Consider the following 23,713-nt stretch of genomic DNA (forward strand, 5'->3'; position numbering starts at 1 on the left):
TCTGCGCATGGTCTAACAGGAGCATGGTCTAACAGGGTTGTGCTTATTCTCATAATGAGTTATGGGTGTGTTTTGAGAATAAACCAATCAGAGCCTCATCTCCCATTCCCATTAAGAGTCAGTTGCGTCGCGCCATAGCACATTTGCTATTTACATGGTGGATTTTGTACGTGAAAAAACTGAATGCTTCACTAGCAAGAAAACAGTTAAACAGACCATCTACAGTGCGAGGATATATTCAATCCAATTAAATTCAATTCAATTCACCTTTTTTGTATAGCGCTTTTACAATGTAGATTGTATAGAATGAGCCTCCTCCATTCGGTCTTTACTTTCTCTTACTCTATTTCGTGAATAAGGAAACTGTGTTCTACACTCTTCGCTGAAGACCTCTATTAGCCTACATATTTAATTTAATTTGTTAAGTGCAAAGATTTGTTTCAAAACTATTTATAAATTCTGTTCTAATTTCCAGCAAACGAATAAATGAACAATAAAAACGAAGTGTGGTCAAAAAACTGAGCTATATCCAAACACACGTCCTATGCCCTATATGGTCCAAAACCTGACGGGTGGACAAATCTAAGCTTGTTTTTAATAAAACAAATATGAATATGCATATAATAAATAATACTACAAATAATAATAATTTTACAAAAGCAAGTTTTCTAAAACTAAAAAAACTAAACAAACTAAAAAAAAATACAGAGGTGAAGAAGGCATGGAGGCAGTGGTTTTTATATTTATGTAGAAAATAATCTTTTTTGTACTATTTTATTCCTTTAATTCTTTTTCATTTGTAAATATATTTCTGTATTTCTGTACATCCTGCTTGTTTTAAGCAACATGTAAGCGAGGCGCACAACTAACTCTGCACTGGACTTTCAGCTGGTCTATTGCGCAGTTTATTTTAGTTCCTCAAAATAGCACCGAGCTAACAATGTGCCTTAACACACCTCTTTTCTAGACCAGCACACCCATGAGTCATGGATTTCATGGACCCAAGAAATGGATTTACTATTTAAACAATGTGGCGAAAAACGGGAAAATGCTAACGCTGCTATGAAAAAGCAACACGTCGCGGCAAACACGTCTTGTGCCTTATTGTGCCGGGTGTATGATAGAGCCTTTAGACATTGCGCCATGATCATTAAAATAGAGCCCGTTGTTTTAAAAAGATTGTTTACAAAAAAAGGAAAATTCTGTCATTATTTACTTACTTGTTTCAAACTAGTTTGAGTTTCTTTCTTCTGTTGAACACAAAGGAAGATTATTTTGAAGAAACCTGTAACTATTTACATCCATAGTAGGAAAAACAAATATCATGGAAGTGAATGGTTACAGATTCTTCAAAATATCTTCTTTTGTGTTTAACAGAACAAAACTCAAATAGGTTTTGGGTGTGTAAATGATGGCAGAATTTACTCATTTTTGGGTAAACCATCCCTTTAAATTTGAATTTCTCTGCAAAACACAAAAGTTGAAACTTTAAATGTTGGCAACCAAAGATTTATTTTTCCCATTGGTTGTTAGTTTGTATCCGTACAATAGAACTCAATGGGAACTAAAACTGTTTTGTTTGTTTTTTTATGTTTTATGTTTAATAAGAAAGAGGCACAGTTTTGGATAGAAAAGATGGTAAAGGATGACAGAATTTTCATTTTTGGATGGGCTATCCTTTCATAAAATAGCATTGGTTTTAAAGTGATAAAAAACAAATTAAATCAAGCACGTCCGCACTTCTGGTGCATGATTTTAGTTATATATTGCTAATATTTTTGGTATTAAGCCTATTTCATAATTATACAAGTCCCATGCCTACTTTAACTCACAAATTATACAGCTCTCTGCTTTCTCTCTGTCGATGCCATTAGGAGGCAGTGCTCTGTAGAGAAATCTCCACATGGTGTATACATTTTGAGTAATTAGCATCAAAACTCCACTTTGACTGCTGCTTGTCTTTTCAGGTAGCGATTGATTTCACAGCCTCTAATGGGGATCCGAGGAACAGTTGTTCATTACACTACATTCACCCATACCAGCCTAACGAGTATCTGAAAGCTTTAGTCGCAGTGGGGGAGATTTGCCAAGACTATGACAGGTGAGCAGGCTGAACAGCCAATCAAATTCCTACTTCAGCTCTCCAGGTTCTTGACTTTTTTCCCCCACACAGTAGTTGTTTAGATTCACACATATGCAAGTCGGATTCCCTTTACTGAGTGTTTTGACAGTATAGTGAGGAGCCTGAGCATTGGGGGGTTTTGTATATGACAAAGTGAGTGTATAGGCTGAGCAAATAAAAGACAGAAAAATGTGAACAAACAACACGGTCGAGGTTTGGCAGACTAGCCGGGTCCCCAAACCTTGCAGATGTGGGTGCATCATTCTGCACTGACAGCTGTTCAAAAAGAAGACATCCATTCTGACTTAAAGTCATTTTCTTTATAAGAAATAACTACTTTTTTCATATGATAGTGGGTGTTTTACCTGTGACAAATATATATATATATATATATATATATATATATATATATATATATATATATATATATATATATATATATATATATATATATATATATATAAAATTTATTATATATTTTTTTTAAGCCCTGAAGCAAAGTCAGTGTTCAGGCCACACATTTTCCAACATGTGCTAGTCTAAAACTAGTTTCCTTTACCAGCGACAAAAATATATCTAGATTTTTTTAAGCCCTGAAGCAAAGTCAGTGTTCAGGCCACACATTTTCCAACATGTGCTAGTCTAAAACTAGTTTCCTTTACCAGCGACAAAAATATATCTAGATTTTTTGAAGCCCTGAAGCAAAGTCGGTGTTCAGGCCATACATTTTTTAACATGCGCTGGTCTGAGACTGGTTTCCTAAGGAGGTACCTTCATAGAAAACACTGTCCGTTAAGTCAGTGAAGAAGTTACTGCCATAGGCAAAGAAAAGTATAAAAATGTGATGCCATGAAAAGGAATCAAGAGACAAGACAGAAAGGCAGTTAAAAACTGCACTTTAATATCATGGAAACATATTACCTCTCTCAATCGCTCAATTTCTGGGATAATGTGTATGTTTTTTGTGCATCAGGGAGCTGCTATCAATATGCATGGCAGTCCTGGACTCTCCAGTAATTATTAGTATTTAAAGGTGCAGTAGGTAATCTGCCAAACTGCTAACCAGTTAGCATAATTTGTTTGAAACACAATCCCTCCCCTGCGGTCCAAAGCCACGCCTCCTGAAATCACGAACGCGCACATTAAAGATGACAGAGACCCACTAGATCATGTCATTCGCCACTTAAAAAACTTTTTGTACTTTACAATACTACTATTCTGAACAAAAAACTGTATTATGTCTAGCACGTTTCAGTTGTGTAGTTAGCAAGCAAAACTTGTCATAATCTGCAATATTTCATGCATGCAAGGATCTGGTCTCACACGCTGTTCTAAAGCGACTACTGTATGTTTAGTGCTTGGCCAGCGGGGTGCAGGAATTACACTTATTATTAAGCCATACTTACATGATATTTCAGACCGAATATTCAGAGTAGCATGGTTAACAATATTGCAAGCGCGTCACAAGTTGTCATTGTTCAAAAATGAACCAATGTGAATATAAAACCAATTTCAGCTCAGTAAAGCAGGCTAGACGGAATAGCGCTATTTACTGATGTTTTGTTGTTAAACTAAATAAAAATCTGCATTATCGATGCTGTAAATGATCCTTTATGAAACTGAAAAGTCACATCAAGCTTTCGCCGGAAGATTTCAGTCGTTGAACAACACTTCTGTGCATATAACCCATTCATAACAATAAAATCTATGTAAGCTTTGCGTGATTAAAATAGTTTTAAAACATAACATTACCCGTCTAAAAGAAACACTTTAGCCATGGTGTCGTCCTTCCTCCAACGTGCAAAAGTAACTCCAATATTGACTCAGCATTTATTTTGTAAACTCATGCAGTGTGAAAAGCCCTGTTGCCGATCCACCCTACGGTATAAACACAGCAGCGACAGAACGCTACCCCAGATAGTCATGCAGTGCAAAAACATCTGAGATGCGACTACTTTGAAAACCTTGCAGTCTGAACTCTGCATTATTGGCAGTAATTCGGCAGTAACTTACTGTAACTCAGATACCGCACTGATAATGTATTTACATTTACAGCACCAATTATCTTGCTGTATATGTATTTACAGTATTGCCTACATGGTGACGGTCATAATTAGAATTTTATTTCTATTATTATATGGGCGATTTGTGATTGGATCACAACTGTGACCTGATAGAAAGTTATTTAGAGCGCCTTGGATGGTGGTTCGGTCTCTCATTACATTGTCACGCAGTCAGAGCATGCAGGTGATTCCGGGTCACGAGGGCATGCTGCTGTGTGTTTGTGGAGAGCGTGGTTGCTTGTTTCAAGCCTGATTACTGTGAAAATGTATGTTTTCATGCTGGTCGTTCTTATTTTGAGGGATTCTTATTCTTATACTGTAAAATATACAGTAATTTTCACAATGCAACAATGCATATTAAAGACATAGAGAGAGTTAAAAATAGAAAAGGCATCTGGTATTGTCAAGTTGACTTTTATTAGACCTGTGGCCTTTGCATTTGAACAGTCTTTGAATAACATGCTTTTTTGACCACTGAGCTGTTATTCCATCTCTTTGAAAGGTCATTGAAAAGCTCATTTCCAGCACCATGTCGAGCTCTGGCATCCCTCTGAAACCAGATGAATGCACATCCATCAGGCACTTTGCTTGGGATGAAATCTGAAATCAGAGCACACGCTGATTTGGCAGGCTCTAACAATAATAATTATGCAAATTTGTGTCCATTACAAATGAGCAATAATCAGAGGCCATTGAGTAAGGAAAGCACGATGGGAAATTTGGTAAGTAATCCCCAAGATCCTGCATACCTGCCAGCTCTAATCTCATGTCTGCTTTCGCTTCCATGCAGTGACAAAATGTTCCCGGCATTTGGCTTTGGTGCTCGGATACCTCCAGACTTCAAGGTAACTTCTGTAGCATTTATAGCGATGGGGGAGCAGTGGGATTTATAATTAACAGGATGAACTGGGAGCGATGCTTCTAACAAGGAGTAATTCTTGTACTGAAATCAGCAGGTTCATTTCCCTCAGACAGATAATACGCTTTTGAGCTGTGCTGAGAAAATTTTGTATTATTCTTAGGCTTTAGGAATTTTGATTAGGTGAATTGAATATCTGAATGTGCTCTCCTCACTCCAGAGGTATTGTTAAAACCTTTTTAGAGTGTTGCAATTTTGTATTGGAAAAACTTTACACAGTAAAGCAAAGGGTCTTGAATCCCCCAGAAGGGGCTACTGACCAGTGACACTGACCAAATGATTGCATAATATCCTGCTTATTTTAGAACCACTGACTTCACATAAAAATGTATGGGTATTAAATATTGATTTGTGTTTAGTTTATTTATTTTGTGAAAATAAGTGATAGCAGAGTTATGAAACTACCACAGCTTTGCTGGGGAATTTAGTAGTATAACAATATTTGACCATAAATTTCAGCAACTGACCAGTCAGTATGTTGGGACCAACAACAAAAATGCATGATTGAACAAGTATTGGAATAATTAAGGAATAATTTCAGTTGAACCAATCAGGAATTAACAAACAAACAAACAAATAAATAAATGTGTCGACATATATTGCTTTAATGTGTCTACGTTTACACAGAATGATGGGATGTTGTTACGACTTGATGGTAAACCATATTTAAACTGATTCACTGAAACAAATTACCCAAAAGAATATGTTTGCAGAAATGAAAATGGATTTCCCATAATGTCTTGTTGTTTTTTTCCCCAAATGAATGAATCACCATTTTGAACAAAACAGTTGAGTGAATAATTCAAGTAATCACTCATAAAGGCAGTTCATTTTCAGTTGCTGAATTTGCATTTCTTAACAAATTATTGGAATTATCAATGAGTTCTCATTAAAAATGATTTTTCACCACATGTAGTATTGGTGGACACGAGAATGGAAAATATGCCTAATTGGAACACATGGATTTAGAAGAAACTCCTATAGACATATATCATGAAAAAAAATTTTAAAGCTCACACAAAATGGTTTTTCAGTCACTTCGAAGAAGTAATATTTAGCAAAATACATGAAACTGTTTTATTCATGTTTAAAGGTTACTCTGGATATGTAAATGCATGGGTTTATGTTTAAAAACTGGCAGGCACTACAAAAGGCCCTATTTTTTCAACTCTAAAAGGTTGATCTGTACTGTATATCTGGAAATTCTGAATCACAGAAACACCTCATATGTGTTCACTATTGGGGTTTATTTACTATTAATGCTTAATTAAAAATAATGGCTAGTCTCGGGGCTTCAATATACATTAGATAAATATGCCAACATTTTGTTGGGCCCCCTTTTGCCTTCAGAACTGCCTTAATCCTTCGTGGCTTAGATTCAACAAGGTACTGGAAATATTCCTCAGAGATTTTGGTCTATATTGACATGACAGCATCACGCATTTGCTGCAGATTTGTCAGCTGCACATCCATAATGCGAATCTCCTGTTCCACCACATACCAAAGGTGCTCTATTGGATTAAGATCTGGTGACTGTGGAGGCCATCTGAGTACAGTGAACTCATTGTCATGTTCAAAAAACCAGTCTGAGATGATTCACGCTTTATGACATGGTGCGTTATCCTGCTGAGAGTAGCCATCAGAAGATACACTTTGATCATAAAGTGATAGACATGGTCAGCAACAATACTGAGGTAGGCTGTGGTGTTGACACAATGCCCAATTGGTACTAATAGGCCCAAAGTGTGCCAAGAAAATATTCCCTACACCATTACACCACCACCACCACCAGCCTGAACCTTTGAGACAAGGCAGGATGGATCCATTCTTTCATGTTGTTGATGCCAAATTCTGACCCTACCATCCAAATGTCGCAGCAGAAATCACGACTCAAGGCAACGTTTTTCCAATCTTCTATTGTCCAGTTTTGGTGAGCATGTGCGAATTGTAGCCTCAGTTTCCTGTTCTTAGCTGACAGTAGCCCATCCGCCTCAAGGTTGGACGTGTTGTGCGTTCAGAGGTGCTCTTCTGCATACCTCGGTTGTAACGAGTGGTTATTTGAGTTACTGTTGACTTTTTATCAGCTTGAATCAGTCTGGCCATTCTCCTCTGACATCAACAAGGCATTTGCGCCCACAGAACTGCCGCTCACTGAATATTTTCTCTTTTTGGACCATTCTTTGTAAACTCTAGAGATCGTTGTGATCGTTTAAAGTCACTTAAATCTCCTTTCTTCTGTATTCTGATGCTCGGTTTGAACTGCAGCAGATCGTCTTGACCAGGTCTACATGCCTAAATGCATTGAGCTGCTGCCATATATTTAAAATAAGGGATGCCCCAAAACTCCAACCCTAAACCTATTCCTCATAGGTGGGTGAGCAAGTCATGCTAAAATGTACAAATGAGATTATACAAATTTAAACAAATTAGCCACTAAATAAAAGGTAAAAACTGATATTGTGCTGGAATGATCTAAATCCCTATTTAGTTCAAACAAGGAAACTTTCGACATTGTGTGAACAATTTGTTGAAGTCACATATTGCTATTTTTCTTTACTTCTCAGGTTTCACATGACTTTGCAGTAAACTTCAACGAGGACAACCCAGAATGTGCAGGTATGTTTAGAACATCCGATTCAATATTATATCCATCCCAGACCCATATATCCTAAATGATCTCTTAAGTGCAGATGCATTAACCTCCCTTTATTGACCTTTGCCCACTGGGACTGAACTACTCAATGCTTCAACATAAAACCAAGCAAAGTCAAGCAGCCCTTCAGTATAAAGCGCTCTCACCACACAAAAGGAGATCAATATATGCATAGCTGAATTACAGAGCTTCACTATTGGCAAAGCTGGACACATTAATGTTTAATGCTGCTATAAAATATACAGCCTGAGGGGAACGTCTGAAGGAGGGGGGCCTTGATGATGTCATCATCACACCCTCCGTCCCCTCGCCCAATAATTAGTGTCTATGTGTTGCGACAGCAGGTATGAATGACTTTCAGCACAAAACCAAATGTGAAATAGCTGCTGCATTATATCAGATGTTCTCGTAGAGGGTTGATATTGTAGGATGCGCGTCTGCATATTTTATTACAGTTTGTTAACACTCCACTGCACTGATTGTATCAGACTGTAATTTCTTGGTAGCCTTGCATCATCACAGCAAGTTTGAAACACGTGTCCCCTAAAAGGGTGCATGCTATCAGAAAGCAAAGAAGATGAAAATGAGTGCTTGAGATACAGAAACAGGCTGGGAAGTAATATAAATGATAATTCTGTCGTTGCCAGGAATTCTCAGGCTATGAATGTAACCGTGTTACCTTTGGAAGTCAAGTTGTTGTTTTCAATATTAATATATTTTTAGTGGGGCAACCCGGTGGCTCAGTGGTTAGCACCATGGGCGTTGCTAGGCCTATTTTAGGGGGGCTATAGCCCCCCTATGTTTCTACTCAGCCCCCCTAAAACTTTTGTGATTAAAGCAAAGTGAGAGAACAAGGTGTGTGTTTATCGATAGATTGTTATAATATCTGCTTATTTGCAGTTCTTTGCTATAGATACACTTGAATCACTTGTACCCCAATGTCATGGAGGAGCAATCAGGTTTCCCATCTACTGTTTCATCGGTGCTCACATCATAATCACAGCTGTTTCCTCAAAAAAGTAGCTGTTATCGATCAGTTCGCTATTTTGATTTCAAAATTAACTACCAATATAAAACATGTTTTGTGTTAGTGCATGTGGCATCAACTACAGTCTTGACGGAAAGGATTAAAACGGTGACTGAACCACTTAGTGAATGTACTCATTTTAACTGTCAGAGTCAGTGACAGAGATAGAAACATCATGTGTTGTCTTTTCTAAAAAAATGTGTATTTATTATTGTGATTCAGATCATGAAATATGTGAATTAGCCTGTAAGTTCAAAAATATGTATGTAAATTTGCTGTTTAATTAGAAAAGTGGCAGTTTTATTTATTTAATACATGGAAACAAAAAATGTACTTAATTATAGAAAGTGTTTTTTACTATGGTAAACAGGTGTGTTAAGCCTATTCAACTCATTCAGAACTCAGATGGCTATCTCTGTATTTGCAGTACAGTGGAATACTGCTAGTTTAGCATACAACCCAACCAAATTAAACATTTTAACTTTTATAAATTTCTTACTATTAAATTACCACTTATAAATGTAATATTAAGCTTATATATATATATATATATATATATATATATATATATATATATATATATATATATATATATATATATATATATATATATATATATATATATATATATGTTATTTATTTACTTAGATTTTTTTTTTTATCTCAGGAGCCGAGCCCCCCTAAAATGAAAATCCTAAAATCGCCCCTGGTTAGCACTGTCGTCTCACAGCAACAAGGTTGCTGGTTCAAGTCCCGGCTGGGTCAGTTGGCATTTCTGTGTGGAGTTTGCATGTTCTCCTCGTGTTGGCATGGGTTTCCTCCGAGTGCTCTGGTTTCCCCCACAGTCCAAAGACATGCGAGTATAAGTGAATTGAATTACCTAAATTGGCCGTAGTGAACAGTATGTGTGTGAATGAGTGTGTATGGATGTTTCCCAGTACTGGCTTGCAGCTGGAAGGGCATCCGCTGTGTAAAACATATGCTGGATAAGTTGGCAGTTCATTCCGCTGTGGTGACCCCAGATTAAAATACTAGATTACTCTAATACAGGGATGACTCGGTCCTGGAGGGCTGGTGTCCTGCAAAGTTTAGTTCCAAAACCAATTAGACACAGTTGGCCTAGCTAATCAAGCTCCTACTAGGCAGTCTAGAAACATCCTTGCAGGTGTGTTGAAGCAAGTTGGAGCTAAAATCTGCAGGACACCAACCCTCTAGGACTGAGTTTGGACACCCCTGCTCTAATACATAAAATAAGTAAGCTGACCGAAGTTCTTGCAGGGAGAAGACATTATTGAAGACAGTAAATAGTGCAGTTCCTCAGCAGTGATGTTAACCCGTCGATCTTCAAGTAACATAACCCAATGTACTCTCAGTGAGACACTACTTTTTAACAAAGGATATGACCCTACTGGAGATCACCCAACTAGTTTGTTTGGGGCACAACTCTTGACTTCCTGTAGGCCATTTAGTTCAAACCTTTTCAGATGCAGATTCTTGTTTGCATGTGAAACCAGCCATACAATATATCAATGTTTATTTTAATATTAGATTTTTTTAAATATTGTATTATGTTGACATTTTTAGATTTCTCACGACGGTCAGAAGTTGCAAAAGACTGTATTTTGCTGTGTTTAGTTTTTCTATCATCATCCCAGTGTTCAGTCATGAGCAGGATGAATTGATCATGGCTCCCCGTGTATTGGTGTCAGTTGATTTCCCTTGCTATTTCTGTTCCACCTCTATCAGCACAGACACACCGGGGTGGCGCCCAGATTGGGCACAGATCTCTCAGCTTTTGATCAAGCAGCCAGGCCTGTCTCTTCCAGGAATAGTAAATGGCTCGGAGCCTCACCAGGACACATGCCAGCCAATCTATCCCGAGCACAGAGCGCACCTTTCCACCTTGCAATTGTCTGGAAAATCCTGCATGACAGTTACACAGGTCCAACAAACCTGGACCAGACACACAAAGAGCTAACATGGTGTGTGTGAATGATGTTGATTTGCAATTATACATTTTTGGGGGGAATTCTAAATATTGACAACCTATTGTTAACAAGCCATGAAGAAGTGTCTAGAGAACACGTTTTATTTTTTCGATGTCCATGAAAGACGCCAATTTGTAGCGTTCACAAACTTCCATAGTCTTTTGCTGAACTTTTAAAAAACTTTGTTCATCTGTGTCTTTGAGCCGTGGAGCATAAATAACAAGAGGTTTGATTTGTTCTGCTGGTCATGACTGAACACATACAGTAACCTTTTCCAATGTGATCTTTTGAATTATGGCAAAAACATTTATTAAGTGTTATTATTATTAAGTATAAGTGTTATTATTGAATTTTTTTTACACATTCAAGTTGGAAAATAACAGTAATTATATGCTCAACAAAATGTATACATTACAAAGTTGAAAACAGTTGTGCTGCTTAATAGTTCTGTTGAAACTAAAACCATATATTTTATAAATACATTCATATTTAATCATTTAGCAAAAAGTGAAAATAAATATGTTATTATATATAAGGGTTTTCTTTTATATTTATTTGTTGTGCCTTAAAATTAAGCAAAATAAACCATGCGCATAATTAAATAAAAAATACATAAAAATTTTTCCAACTTAACAGTTCTAAATTTACTCATATTTTAAAGTAGTGTTGCTTTTTACAGTGTATATGTGTGTAAACTGTAAGTTTGCGTATATATAAAACATTAAACCCACTATCTTTTTGATGCTGTTCACTTTGAACAATTCCTTGGATCAGGTTTCTCAGTCAAACTTGATTGAGTTATTTGAAACTGACTTGAAGCAATTTTTTTACTTGATAAAAAGTTTAAAAAGAAGTTGTTTTATTTAAGCATAGCTCAAAATAAACGTTACCCTTTCCATTATGTTTTGATATGGAGAGTGAAAATAAAGTGTTATTTCATGCATTTTAGCGAGGTAAGAACAGTGTGAGACTTGTTAACATTTAATATTCTATTATTATGATATTTTTAAAGACACTGTTATGTTGGTGTTTTTGTATTATTTACAGCAGTGAAGTGTTGAGAGTGTGCGCTTTGAGGACCTGCTAACAGGAATTAAGTTCAGTGAGAGATATTTTTATTTCCGTCTTTAGAATGCCATCATCATAGGTGTAAATAACACGTTTCTTTATTTTCATTTGCTTGTACAGTGCATCCGGAAAGTATTCATAGTGCTTCACTTTTCCACTTTCTTTTATGTTACAGCCTTATTCCAAAATGGATTAATTTATTTCCTCAAAATTCTACACACAATACCCCATAATGACAATGTGAAAAAAGATGTTTTGAAATCATAGCTAATTTATAAAAAAAAAAAAATGAAAAAGCACCTTGATGCACCATTGACAGCAATTACAGCCTCAAGTCTTTTTGAATATGATGCCACAAGCTTGGCACATCTGTCTTGGGGAACTTTTGCCCATTCCTCTTTGCAGTATCTCTCAAGCTCAGGTTGGATGGTAAGCGACGGTGTACTGCCGTTTTCAGATCTCTCCAGAGATGTTCAATAGGATTTAGGTCTGGGCCACTCAAGGACATTGACCAAGTTGTTGCGAAGCCACTCCAATGATATTTTGGCGGTGTGCTTTGGGTCATTATCCTGCTGGAAGACGAACCGTGGTCCCAGTCTGAGATCAAGAGCACTTTTAAATCATTGCTGCATTCATCTTTTCCTCTATCCTGACTAGTCTTCCAGTTCCTGCTGCTGAAAAACATCCCCATAGCATGATGCTGCCACCACCATGCTTCACTGTAGGGATGGTATTAGTCTGATGATGAGCAGTGCCTGGTTTTCTCCAAATGTAACGCCTGGCGTTCACTCCAAAGAGTTCAATTTTAGTCTCATTAGACCAGAGAATTTTGTTTCTTATGGTCTGAGAGTCCTTCAGATGCCTTTTGGCAAATACCAGGTGGGGAGTGGCTTCCATCTGGCCACTCTACCATACAGGCCTGATTGGTGAATTGCTGCAAAGATGGTTGTCCTTCTGTAAAGTTCTCCTCTCTTCACAGAAGAACGCTGGAGCTCAGATAGAATGACCATCGGGTTATTGATCAGCTCCCTGACTAGGGCCTTTCTCCCCCGATCACTCAGCTTAGATGGTCGGCCAGCTCTTGAAAGAGTCCTGGTGGTTCCAAACATCTTCCACTTACGGATGATGGAGGCCACTGTGCTCATTGGAACTTTCAGAGCAGCGGCATCTTTTTCTGTAAACTTCCCCAGCCTTGTGCCTCGAGACAATCCTGTCTTGGAGGTCTACAGATAATTCCATTGTCTTCATGCTTGGTTTGTGCTTTGGCATGCACTGTCAACCCTGGGACCTTGTATAGACAGGTGTCTGCCTTTTCAAATCATGTCCAATCAAGTGAATTTACCACAGGTGAACTCCAATTAAGCTGCTGAAACATCTCAAGAATGATCAGTGGAAACAGAATGTACCTGAGCTCAATTTAGAGCTTCACGGCAAAGGCTGTGAATACTTCTGCACAGTACATGTGCTTTTTTATTTTTAATAAATTTGCAACAATTTCTTTTCTCACATTGTCATTGTGGGGTATTTGTGTGTAGAATTTTGAGGAAATAAATGAATTTAATCCATTTTGGAATAAAGCTGTAACATAAAAAAATGTGAAAAAAGTGAAGTGCTACATGTATGAATACTTTCCGGAGGCACTGTCTATTATTATATTACTATCACACAATGGAAACATCACCTCTACTGAAAAACGTTATGTAAGATGGACTACAGCAAATGGAGTCAACTCGATAAAAATTATGCATGTTCAAATTATTTTATTTTACTTTACATTACAATTTTTTTTTGTCAAATACAAATTTTCAAGTGATGGCTGCTAAAAATGCGGCATTTAAATTACTTTAATGTCACCTTAAATAACTATTTTAAGACATGAATGTTTTACTGTACTGTTTACTTTGTTCATCAAATAAATTAAAATGTAAAACTGCAGCGTATGCTTAAAATTGAACCAATTATAATAATAAATAATGAAATTTTTTTTTACCATCACCTTTAATCCATAAAATAAAAAATTGTATAAACACCTCCATATTAAACTCTAACAGGGAAAATGTAAATAAATATACCAAATCGTACATTCCTCTTCACTTGTTTACTCTTTCCGATTATCATCTGGAGTTTCTGTCTAGAGTGCAATTACTGTAGACTCTCATTAGAAAAGGGTTGAAAAGGCAAAGAGCTCATTTAGCTGATTACTGACACTTTGCACAGTGCAGTGTGTGTGTGTTTGTGTTTCTCTGAGGGATTGTGGGACGTTTCTTCTGTCAGTGGATCCTAGGTGAAACTCCAATTGTGAAATCCCAGTTAACAACATTTACAGCTTTCTATTTGCGGAGGCTGGTGGAGTTTCATTTGTTGTGTGAAGCTCACAAGGGCACATGGACGTCACGCGGTGAGACATTTCTCACAGAACCGGTGTGAATTGGCCAAATGTGACTGAGCAAAGTGTTATGACGGAAGAATGTCAGTGGTGGGATAATCCAAGCCTTTAATGTCTTCAGCTTGACATGTCTTTAATGGCAAGACACCGCAGGCCAACAGCATAAATACTTTCACAATACTTCTCCAACTGATTGATTACATTAAAGGGAGCATTCAGTTTACATGGCAACGTTTTCAGACAGAAATGTTGAAACCCAATTACATAAAGTTGAAGTCAGAATTATTAGCCCTCCTGAATTATTTTTTTGCCCAATTTCTGTTTAATGGAGAGATTTTTAAAAAAGTTTTAATAACTAGTAAACTTGTTAGTTTTAAAATAACAGTTTTAATAACTCATTTCTTTTATCTTTATCTGATTTCTTTTACTATATATTTTTAAAGATACTAGTATTCAGCTTAAAGAGACATTTAAAGACTTAATTAGGTTAATTAGGCAAGTTAGGGTAATTGGGCAAGTCATTGTATAATGATGGTTTGTTCTGTTGACAATCAAATAAAAATATTGCTTAAGGGGGCTAATAATTTAGACCTTAAAATGGTTAAAAATAAATAAAAACTTTTGTTCTTAACTTTTGTTCTAGCCGAAATAAAAAGAAGACTTTCTCCAGAAGAAAAAATATTATCAGACATACTGTGAAAATTTCCTTGCTCTGTAAAGCATCAGTTGCGAAATACACAGGAGGGAGAATAATTTTATATATGCCTTAACTAAAGACTATGGGAGAAAGAGGTTTCTCATTCAACCCCACCCCCCACCCCCCACAAAAATTATAATTCTCTTAATATCAGAACGCACCAACTCAGGATAACTTTAAAAAGTTGATCAAAATAGATTTATTTCAGCTTGTTTTAAATTTACGGTTAATTTTGTACTGTTTTTGCATATTGTACTTTTTAAAGTATTTAATAGCCTAGTGGTTAGCGTGCTGACATAAAGTGTGGAAGCACTTCAGAGCGTCTCAAGTTCGAATCCCGGCTTGAGGACATTTCCTGACCCCCCCCCCTCTTCCACTTTGCTTCCTGTTTGATTACTGTCCTATCTAATAAAGGCAAATAAGTCCAATAATGAATCTAGCAAATAAAATGCATTACTATTATATTTAACGTCAAAACCTATTGTTCATTGAACAGACATTTAAAAATATATATATATAGAATAAAAGACTGCAATTCTAAAATTCATTTTTAACTTTAGGGTTACACGATGGCTCAGTGGATAGCACTGTCGCCTCACAGCAAAAAGGTTGCTAGTTCGAGTCCCGGCTGGGTCAGTTGTCATTTCTGTGTGGAGTTTCTTCGTTTTCGCGTGGGTTTCCTCCCGGTGCTCTGGTTTCTTGTCCAGAGACATGCGCTATAGTTGAATTGAACAAACTAAATTGGCCGTAGTGTATGTGTGTAAATGCAAGAGTGTTTGGGTGTTCCCCAGTACTGGGTTGCAGCTGGAAGGGTGCAAAATAACCTCTTATATTTGTCATGGTCCTTATATAATGAAAAGGGCCGAGTTTTCTACTGAACTTAAATATATTTGCCTGTCATCAAGGTGGTAGATACTGTATAAGCTATTACATTACATGAAAAAATACTATAGTGTTTGGCAGCATATTATAGATAATTACTTTATTTAAACTGTCATAGAAATTATAATGTTCCTGTGGTACAACACAACTGTACCCCCCCCCCCCCCCACTCATGTGGGTATCTTTCAGACATCACGGAATAACAGATGAAAGCATACAAAAGTGTGGACGCATAGTCTACATTATTATTCATTTATTTTTGTTAGGGTGGAAAAGTGTTCCACAATAATAACTGTCCAGTTTTGTCGCAATGGTAGCATCTCTTTTTAGTTCTGGCAATGAACTTAACCATCAAAACAAACATTCACCACTGCTGCGCAAATATACGTTAACGTTACAGTTGTTTTTTCTGCCGAAATGCTAGTAAAGACTTGGATTATTGCAAAACAAGACAGGCAATTACATGGCAGGGTATGTTATTTATATTCTCCTTGATTTCTATAAGTGTGATAGTGTTTGTATCTGATTTTTATATAACATATTTATACACAGCTGGCCTGTATTTAATCTTTATTGGTGCTGTCAAATGAATTTCGCATTCAAAAAAAAAAAAAAATTGTACACATGGATGCATTAAATAAATGTTTATTACATGCCACCTTTTCTTCTGTTTTTTAGACAGTTTCTTGAACTTTCCCCCTTTATGAGCTAATACTTTTTGAAGTCCATAAAATCTGTTTGGCATTTTTTATTATGGCTGATTTAAACAATTCTAAACATAAAACAACCTATTGGATTTCCTTCATTGAGCTCACATAGTTTTACTGCCATTTAATTGGATGACGAAAGTCCAATAATTTGGACATGAGGCTTTAAATTTGATCAAATGCCCTGAAAAAAAAAATCCTGGCATTGAAATCAATGCAGAGTCAAAGGGTTCAAACTTCAGTTTTTGTCTACATCATTGTTGTGTAAACGTATAGCCTGAAACACTTTACGAAAAGCCCAAAATCTCCTTTGAAAAGCACAATGTTGGTCTTAAAGAGACAGTGTGTTGCGTGTTTGTCAGGGTTGAAGAGTCTATCAGGGTCTCTTTGATTCCTCTTTGTAGGGGAGCTGCTGAAGCGACTGCCTCCATTGACCTCCGCTTTGAAAGTCTTCTCATCTTAATTCTGCCTCTGCTCTGCACAGCATGTTTTCACCTTTAAGCCCCTGTTTGTGCGTGTTCAAGCTCACAGGTGTTAATTAAATGAAACAGTTGGAGACGTGCTGGGGAGAGACAGGCTGACCTTAACATTCATGCTCAGTCCGTAAACAGCAGAACCGTTTTAGTGCTCAGATTGAGACTTTACTGTCATTCAAAAAAATGCATAAAAACTATGATCAAATATAAGAGATACAAATTTTGTAGTAATTAGCAGTGTTACTTTAGTATTATTTATGTATTATTATTATTATTATTATTATTAATATTAATATTTTTTAAATGTTTATTTTTTCATTGTATTTTGTTTTGTCAGATGCATTTGTTTTAGTTGTATGTATAATATGAGTTGCTTTAATACTCCAAACTTTTAAAGAATTAAAATTGTTTTATGGTTTTTAAAGAAAATGAAAGTAAGTTTTCATTTTGCTAAAATAAAACAAGTCTTTTAAAAATATATTTTAGATGTTTTTTTATATATTTATTTTAAGCAACGAATTTCTTTATCAATTTATGTTTAGTTAATTATGATAACCCTGATTATGAATAGTTTAAAGTGTGCACCATTCGATTTACAGTATATAAAACAAATAAAATTGTTATAAAAAGTAGAATTAAATATGTTATGTTAGGGGAGGAGTTGAGGATCCACGTGCAGTATTTATGGAACAAAGAATGGTCAGGTAAGCAATGATCGATCACAGGCGCAAACAGATACATGCAGAGCAATCCAAAGTCATGGTCAAAGAACAGGCGAATAGGCAGTACCAGCAGCAATGAATCAAAACAAACAGACAAAGTAAAGTGTCAAACCACGGCTAGATTAAACAAGGAAAAATGTGTCACAATGCTCACAGATAAACAAGGAACTGGTGTGTGTGTCTGTGCTGCTTTTAAAGTCCATGTAATCAGTTCTGAACAGCTTCAGCTGTGTGTTAGCAATCACTAGAAAACTGGAACAAGTGTGAGTGTGTGGTGCATGGCAGGATTTGTTGTCCATATGTTGAAAGATTTGTAGAGTGAAAGTGAATGATTCTCAGTGATCCACAAGCCTGGATCGCTGGCGATTGTAACACAATAGTCGCAAAAAATGAGTTTTTGACATTTTATTATGCCTTTTATATTCTATTTAACTTGAGTTAACGTTTACTTTAATTCATATATTACATTTAAATTTCATGTAATGATTTTTTAATGTTTTGTTTTATGTTTGTTACTTAACAATAATAGCCTTGTGTTTTAGTAGTATATTTGATAGTCTTAATAACATTATATATTATAGTCATATTTTGCTTATTTTATTTTTTACATTTTCTGTATAAGCTTAAGTATATTTTTATTTATTTCAGTTAATGTTAATCTGATTTCAAATGATAAAAATTGTATGTATTTTATAGTCCTACATAATGATAATGCATGTTTACCCCTGGTATTTAAGAGTAGTAGTTTATTCCACACAGCTTCATAGTGATACCGTTGCAGGTATTCAGGGTGTGGTGGAGGCCTACCAGAACTGCCTTCCTAAAATTCAGCTTTACGGCCCCACAAACATCGCCCCCATCATCCAGAAAGTGGCCAACTTTGCCTCAGAGGAGATGCACACCAAAGAGGCCATGGTGAGAGGCAACTGCTCTCTCTTCTCTTCTCTCTCATCCTTTTTTCTTTTTACTCTTTTTACTCTCTTCTCCTTCTTTTACATTCTTCCTCCTCTTCTTTTTCTTGTTCTTCCTTCTTCTTTCATCTTCATCCTTCTTTTCTTTTTCTTTTCTTCCTTACTTCTTCCTCTTGATCATATTCTTCCTTATTTCTTTCTCCTTCCTTCTCCCTCTTTCTTCTTCTTCCTCCTTCCTATTCATCTTCTTCCTTCTATTTCTTCCATCATCCTGTTTTTCTTTTTCTTTCCTAGCCTTTCCTCTGTTTCTTCCTTCTTCGTTATTCTTCCTTCATCTACTTCCTTCTTCATTCCTTCCTCCTCCTCCTCTTCTTCTTCATCATCTTGAGTGCTCCTCCAATTCTTACTGTGGTCTGTTCCGTCGTCAGCAATACTTCATCCTGCTGATCCTGACGGACGGTGTGATCACAGACATGGCGGACACCAGAGAGGCCATCGTTCACGCTTCACACCTGCCCATGTCTGTCATCATCGTGGGGGTCGGCAACGCAGATTTCACTGATATGGAGATGCTGGATGGAGATGATGGGATCCTCCGCTCGCCCAAAGGAGAACCAGTGCTTAGGGACATTGTGCAGTTTGTGCCCTTCCGTAACTTCAAACATGTGAGTTTACATTTGTACTGTATAAACGTGTTAACATTGATTAAAAAAAGGGTTTTAATCAGCGGTCGAATTGTAAAAAAAATTCAAGGGGGATGGTAAGGGACTGAGGGGTTGGGTGGTGTCCTGTAGGTACACACACACATGCACACACACACACAATGATAACAAAATAGGTCTAAATACATTTTTAATTTGAGAAAATGCTTTTTTTAAATAACCACCAACCATTAGCATGTCATTTTTAAGAAAGTCGTGAAAATTGAAGTGACAATTAATTGATTAACCATGTAAGTCTTTGACTACCAGCAACTGTTTGATTGACTAATTATAAATGTATTTTAATAATGAAATTAATTAATGCATGTTTAATTTTAATAATGAAATGAATAATAAAAATGTCATGATATTTGAAACAAAAAACCGCCAGTAGGTGGAGTCAACTCACCTCTTTGTCACTGAGTGATTCATTTAATTGAGTTGTTCGAACAGCTGATTTATTCACAAATGTCTTTCTGAATGAAGCACTGAATCATTAGACCCTTTCACACATACAGACCTTTCCGGAAAATTACCGGAAAGAAAAAAATTGCCGGAAAGAGCACGTTCACGTTTAGAACACGCTGACATGAGATGTCTACTCCAGCCAATCAGAACATTCAGACGCATTCACATACGTGCTGTTTATGAAAATAAAAGCCTTTGAATATTTTCTCAGACACATTTAGCTGCTAGATGTTAGTCAGATAACGTTTCTATGTTCCTTCTTAATGCCAACTCTCTTAAAAATTATCAATAAAACGCTTATGATAAACCGCTGTTTGTTTACCTTCAAGTTCTGCTTCAGTTGCTTGACGTGTGTGCGTGATGCAGCCTGTGAACGCCAGCACACACACACATTGAGTACATCTCGATGTGCGAAAGTGTTCCTCCATATGTTTTCATTGAAGTTGTTCACAACACCTATCCATCCACAGAGTTTGTAATGTAGTCAAATGCTTACAAATACAAGCGCAGCTGTTTAGAGCTCATTTCTGGTTGATGATGTCAGAATTTACCGGTATTTTGGAACGGATGTGTGAATGCTCTTTTATAGGAGAAGCAAATACTATAGAAGTCAATAAAAATTCTTTGTAATAAAGTTCAAACTTATGGTTTAAGGGAAGGAGAAGCATTGAACATTCAATATTTCAATAAATAAATAAACACAAAACATACGGGCTGAGGCAAACCCTCACAGCAGACTATCACCAAACTGAAAGCAAAGCAAAACAAAACACAAGCTCCAGAAGACCTCATCTTCCTCTGCCATCACTCCTCCTTTTACACTTACGCTCCTCTCGTGGGACTGGAGACAGGTGGCGCACAGGTGACACTCATTCATCACTCGAGTCCCGTGACAATCTTATTTTGTGTATAACAAAATAGAGAAATTCAAACGAGTGAACTGTCCCTTTAAGAAACCTCTCCAAACCTCACACCTAATCTGGAAGTGAAAGTGATTCCACACGCGGCTGAACTGAACTGTAGATCGTGGCCTTTAATCAATGCATTGCTATGCAGAGGTTTTCACACAGCATCTTTATAAAGTCTGAAGCACCTCTGAGGAGAATCTCTCCTGGTTAATTACTCCCTCCTTCCTCCTCCTCGCTCTCTGGCTCACATTTCAGCAATCTAATAACCTTTCGTTTGACTGCTCCATTAATTACCACATCTACTGTTGTCCCTGGTGGAAAACAAACCGCAGAATGCAGAGAAACATGCGCAGACTCTAGAGTGGATAAACTCTAGTGTGACAAACAGAAGCGCATAACCCAGTCGATGATTTACAAGTAGATTGTGATCTAGTTTTGAAACATCAACATGGATATAGTGTAAAATAAGTGTAAATGTCATCTGAAAGCAGCGATGGAAAGATCATACTTAAGTAAAACTACCATTACTTTCCAAAATGTAGTGAAGTAAGTCTGTTCGAAATGGATAATACTAAAATAATTAGGAGCAAATAGTAGCCCTTCTAAAAGTACTCAAGAGTTGTGAGTGTAACGGTTTGAGAGGTCAAATGTCCGTTCATCTGTTAGAGTCCTCAAGCTGAAGCAAAATTCGGTTCTGCAGCAGGACGATGATCCAAAGCAAAATGATGGAGTGGCCTAGTCAAAGTCCTGACCTGAATCCAATTGAGATGGCATGTGGCATGACCTTATAAAGGTGGTTCATGCTGAAAAACCCTCCAATGAGGCTGAATTACAACAAGATGAGTGGGCCAAAATTCCTCCACAGATCCTCCACTGTTATCCAAAATGCTTGATAGCTTCTAATGGTGGCCCAACCAGTTATTAGGATTAGGGGCCAAACACTTTTCCTTAAAAAAGGGATGTTGTTTGACCCCTAATAATAAAAACCCTCATATCAAAACTGCATGCATGATACATTGAGACAAGATGGCGGCGCGTTCGGTTCGCGAGGCTCAGCGTCTCTCCAGTATCTGCAATTTTGCAGTATTATTCCTGCTCATTTCGGGTCTGTTCGTGCAGAACAGCAGTGCCTTTACATCGTACACCCGACAGGACATCTTGGATATTGGATTGTGCATTCCGGACAGTTTTATTAACAATCTTCGACTCATCCCTGAGATCGCCAGAACACACGGGCCTCAGAGCCCTACACGGCCGGGCGGAAGTGCTCGGAGGCGGCGCAGAGAACGTAAACAAAGACGGGGGAAGCGCGGCGGGCTAAGAGCTAAGCTAAAGCTAACACCACACCGGCTCTCTTTACCCAGCATCTTTCTCGCCAATGTACGGTCACTGGTGAACAAAATGGATGAGATTCGACTGCGCATCAACCACAGCAAAAGATTATGGAACTGTAATGTCATGATTTTCACAGAAACATGGCTAAACAGCGGGATACCAGACACCGCTATATCGCTAACGGAGCATCAAACATTCCGAGCAGACAGAACGGCGGATGACTCCGGTAAGACCAGAGGCGGAGGATTATGCATTTATATTAACAAAGCTTGGTGCACAAACTCTGTCGTCGTTGGGAGACATTGCTCTGTTAACCTGGAATTTCTAATGGTTAAATGTAGACCGTTTTATCTGCCACAGGAGTTCACCTCCACCATAATAACTGCTGCTTATATTCCTCCCGATGCTGATGCCAAGCTCGCTATGAATGAACTTCATGCAGCCATCAGCAAACAACAGACTGCTCACCCGGAGGCTGCTTTTATTGTTGCGGGGGATTTTAATCACTCAAACTTAAAGACAGTGCTCCCCAAATTCCATCAAAACATTTTCTGCCACACAAGGGGAAACAAAACTTTAGACCAAGTTTACACAAACATGGCTGAAGCATACGCTGTGACCCCCCTCCCCCACTTGGGTCAATCAGACCACCTTTGTCTGTTTCTCACCCCCAAATACTCACCCATCGTCAACCGTGTGAAGCCATCAGTAAGGACCATCAAAGTGTGGTCAGCGGGGGTGGACTCCACACTCCAGGACAGGTTTGAACACACAGACTGGAGTATGTTTGCTTCCCAGGCCACATGTGGCTCTCACACAGACATTGACAGTTACACTTCCTCTGTTCTGGAATATATCAACACCACCATAGACAGTGTTACAACCCAGAAACAGATCACCACATACCCAAATCAAAAGCCATGGATGAACAAGGAGGTGCGCCTCCTGCTGAAGGCACGCAACACTGCCTTCAGATCAGGGGATGCACAGGCCTACAGCACTTCCAGGGCTAATCTGAAGAGGGGCATCAAAAAGGCCAAGCACTGCTACAAGCTAAAGCTAGAGGAGCACTTTTCCAACTCTGATCCTCGGCGCATGTGGCAGGGCATCCAGGCCATCAGCAACTACAAACCCAGCCAGTCCACCCCCACAGCCACAAATGTCTCCTTCCTGAACGAGCTAAATGACTTTTATGCCCGCTTTGAAAGAGACAATACAGAACCCTACACCAGGAACACTACCTCAACCGACCACTCACCTATCACACTCACCTCCTCAGAAGTCTACACCGCACTGAGTCGGATCAATGTGCGTAAGGCTGCTGGACCAGACGGTATCCCTGGGCGCGTCCTCAAAACATGTGCAGAACAGCTCGCTTGGGTATTCACAGACATTTTCAACCTGTCGCTTAACCTAGCAACTGTGCCAACATGCTTTAAAACCACCTCTATTGTGCCAGTGCCCAAACACTCCAGCCCATCATGCCTGAATGACTACCGCCCTGTAGCACTCACACCCATCATCATGAAGTGCTTCGAGCGGTTGGTCCTGGCACATCTGAAAGACTCTCTGCCATCCACACTGGACCCACATCAGTTTGCCTACCGTGGCAACAGGAGCACAGAAGACGCCGTCTCCATAGCACTGCACTCTGTCCTCACACACCTGGACAATAAAAAC

At 37.9% G+C, this 23,713-nt stretch overlaps 1 protein-coding gene across 1 annotated transcript in view; it reads left to right on the forward strand.

Annotated features, from left to right (window-relative positions):
- The window catches only part of cpne4a (copine IVa), a 120,261-nt gene that overhangs the window by 91,298 nt on the left and 5,250 nt on the right, over window positions 1–23,713 (forward strand). The window contains exons 11-15 of the mRNA XM_056475517.1: window positions 1,968–2,101; window positions 4,976–5,030; window positions 7,669–7,720; window positions 18,492–18,625; window positions 19,050–19,286. Of these exons, the coding sequence (XP_056331492.1) occupies window positions 1,968–2,101; window positions 4,976–5,030; window positions 7,669–7,720; window positions 18,492–18,625; window positions 19,050–19,286 (612 nt within the window). The remainder of the gene's footprint in view (window positions 1–1,967; window positions 2,102–4,975; window positions 5,031–7,668; window positions 7,721–18,491; window positions 18,626–19,049; window positions 19,287–23,713) is intronic.

Source organism: Danio aesculapii, chromosome 16 (assembly GCF_903798145.1).
Source record: "Danio aesculapii chromosome 16, fDanAes4.1, whole genome shotgun sequence".
Lineage (NCBI taxonomy): Eukaryota > Metazoa > Chordata > Actinopteri > Cypriniformes > Danionidae > Danio > Danio aesculapii.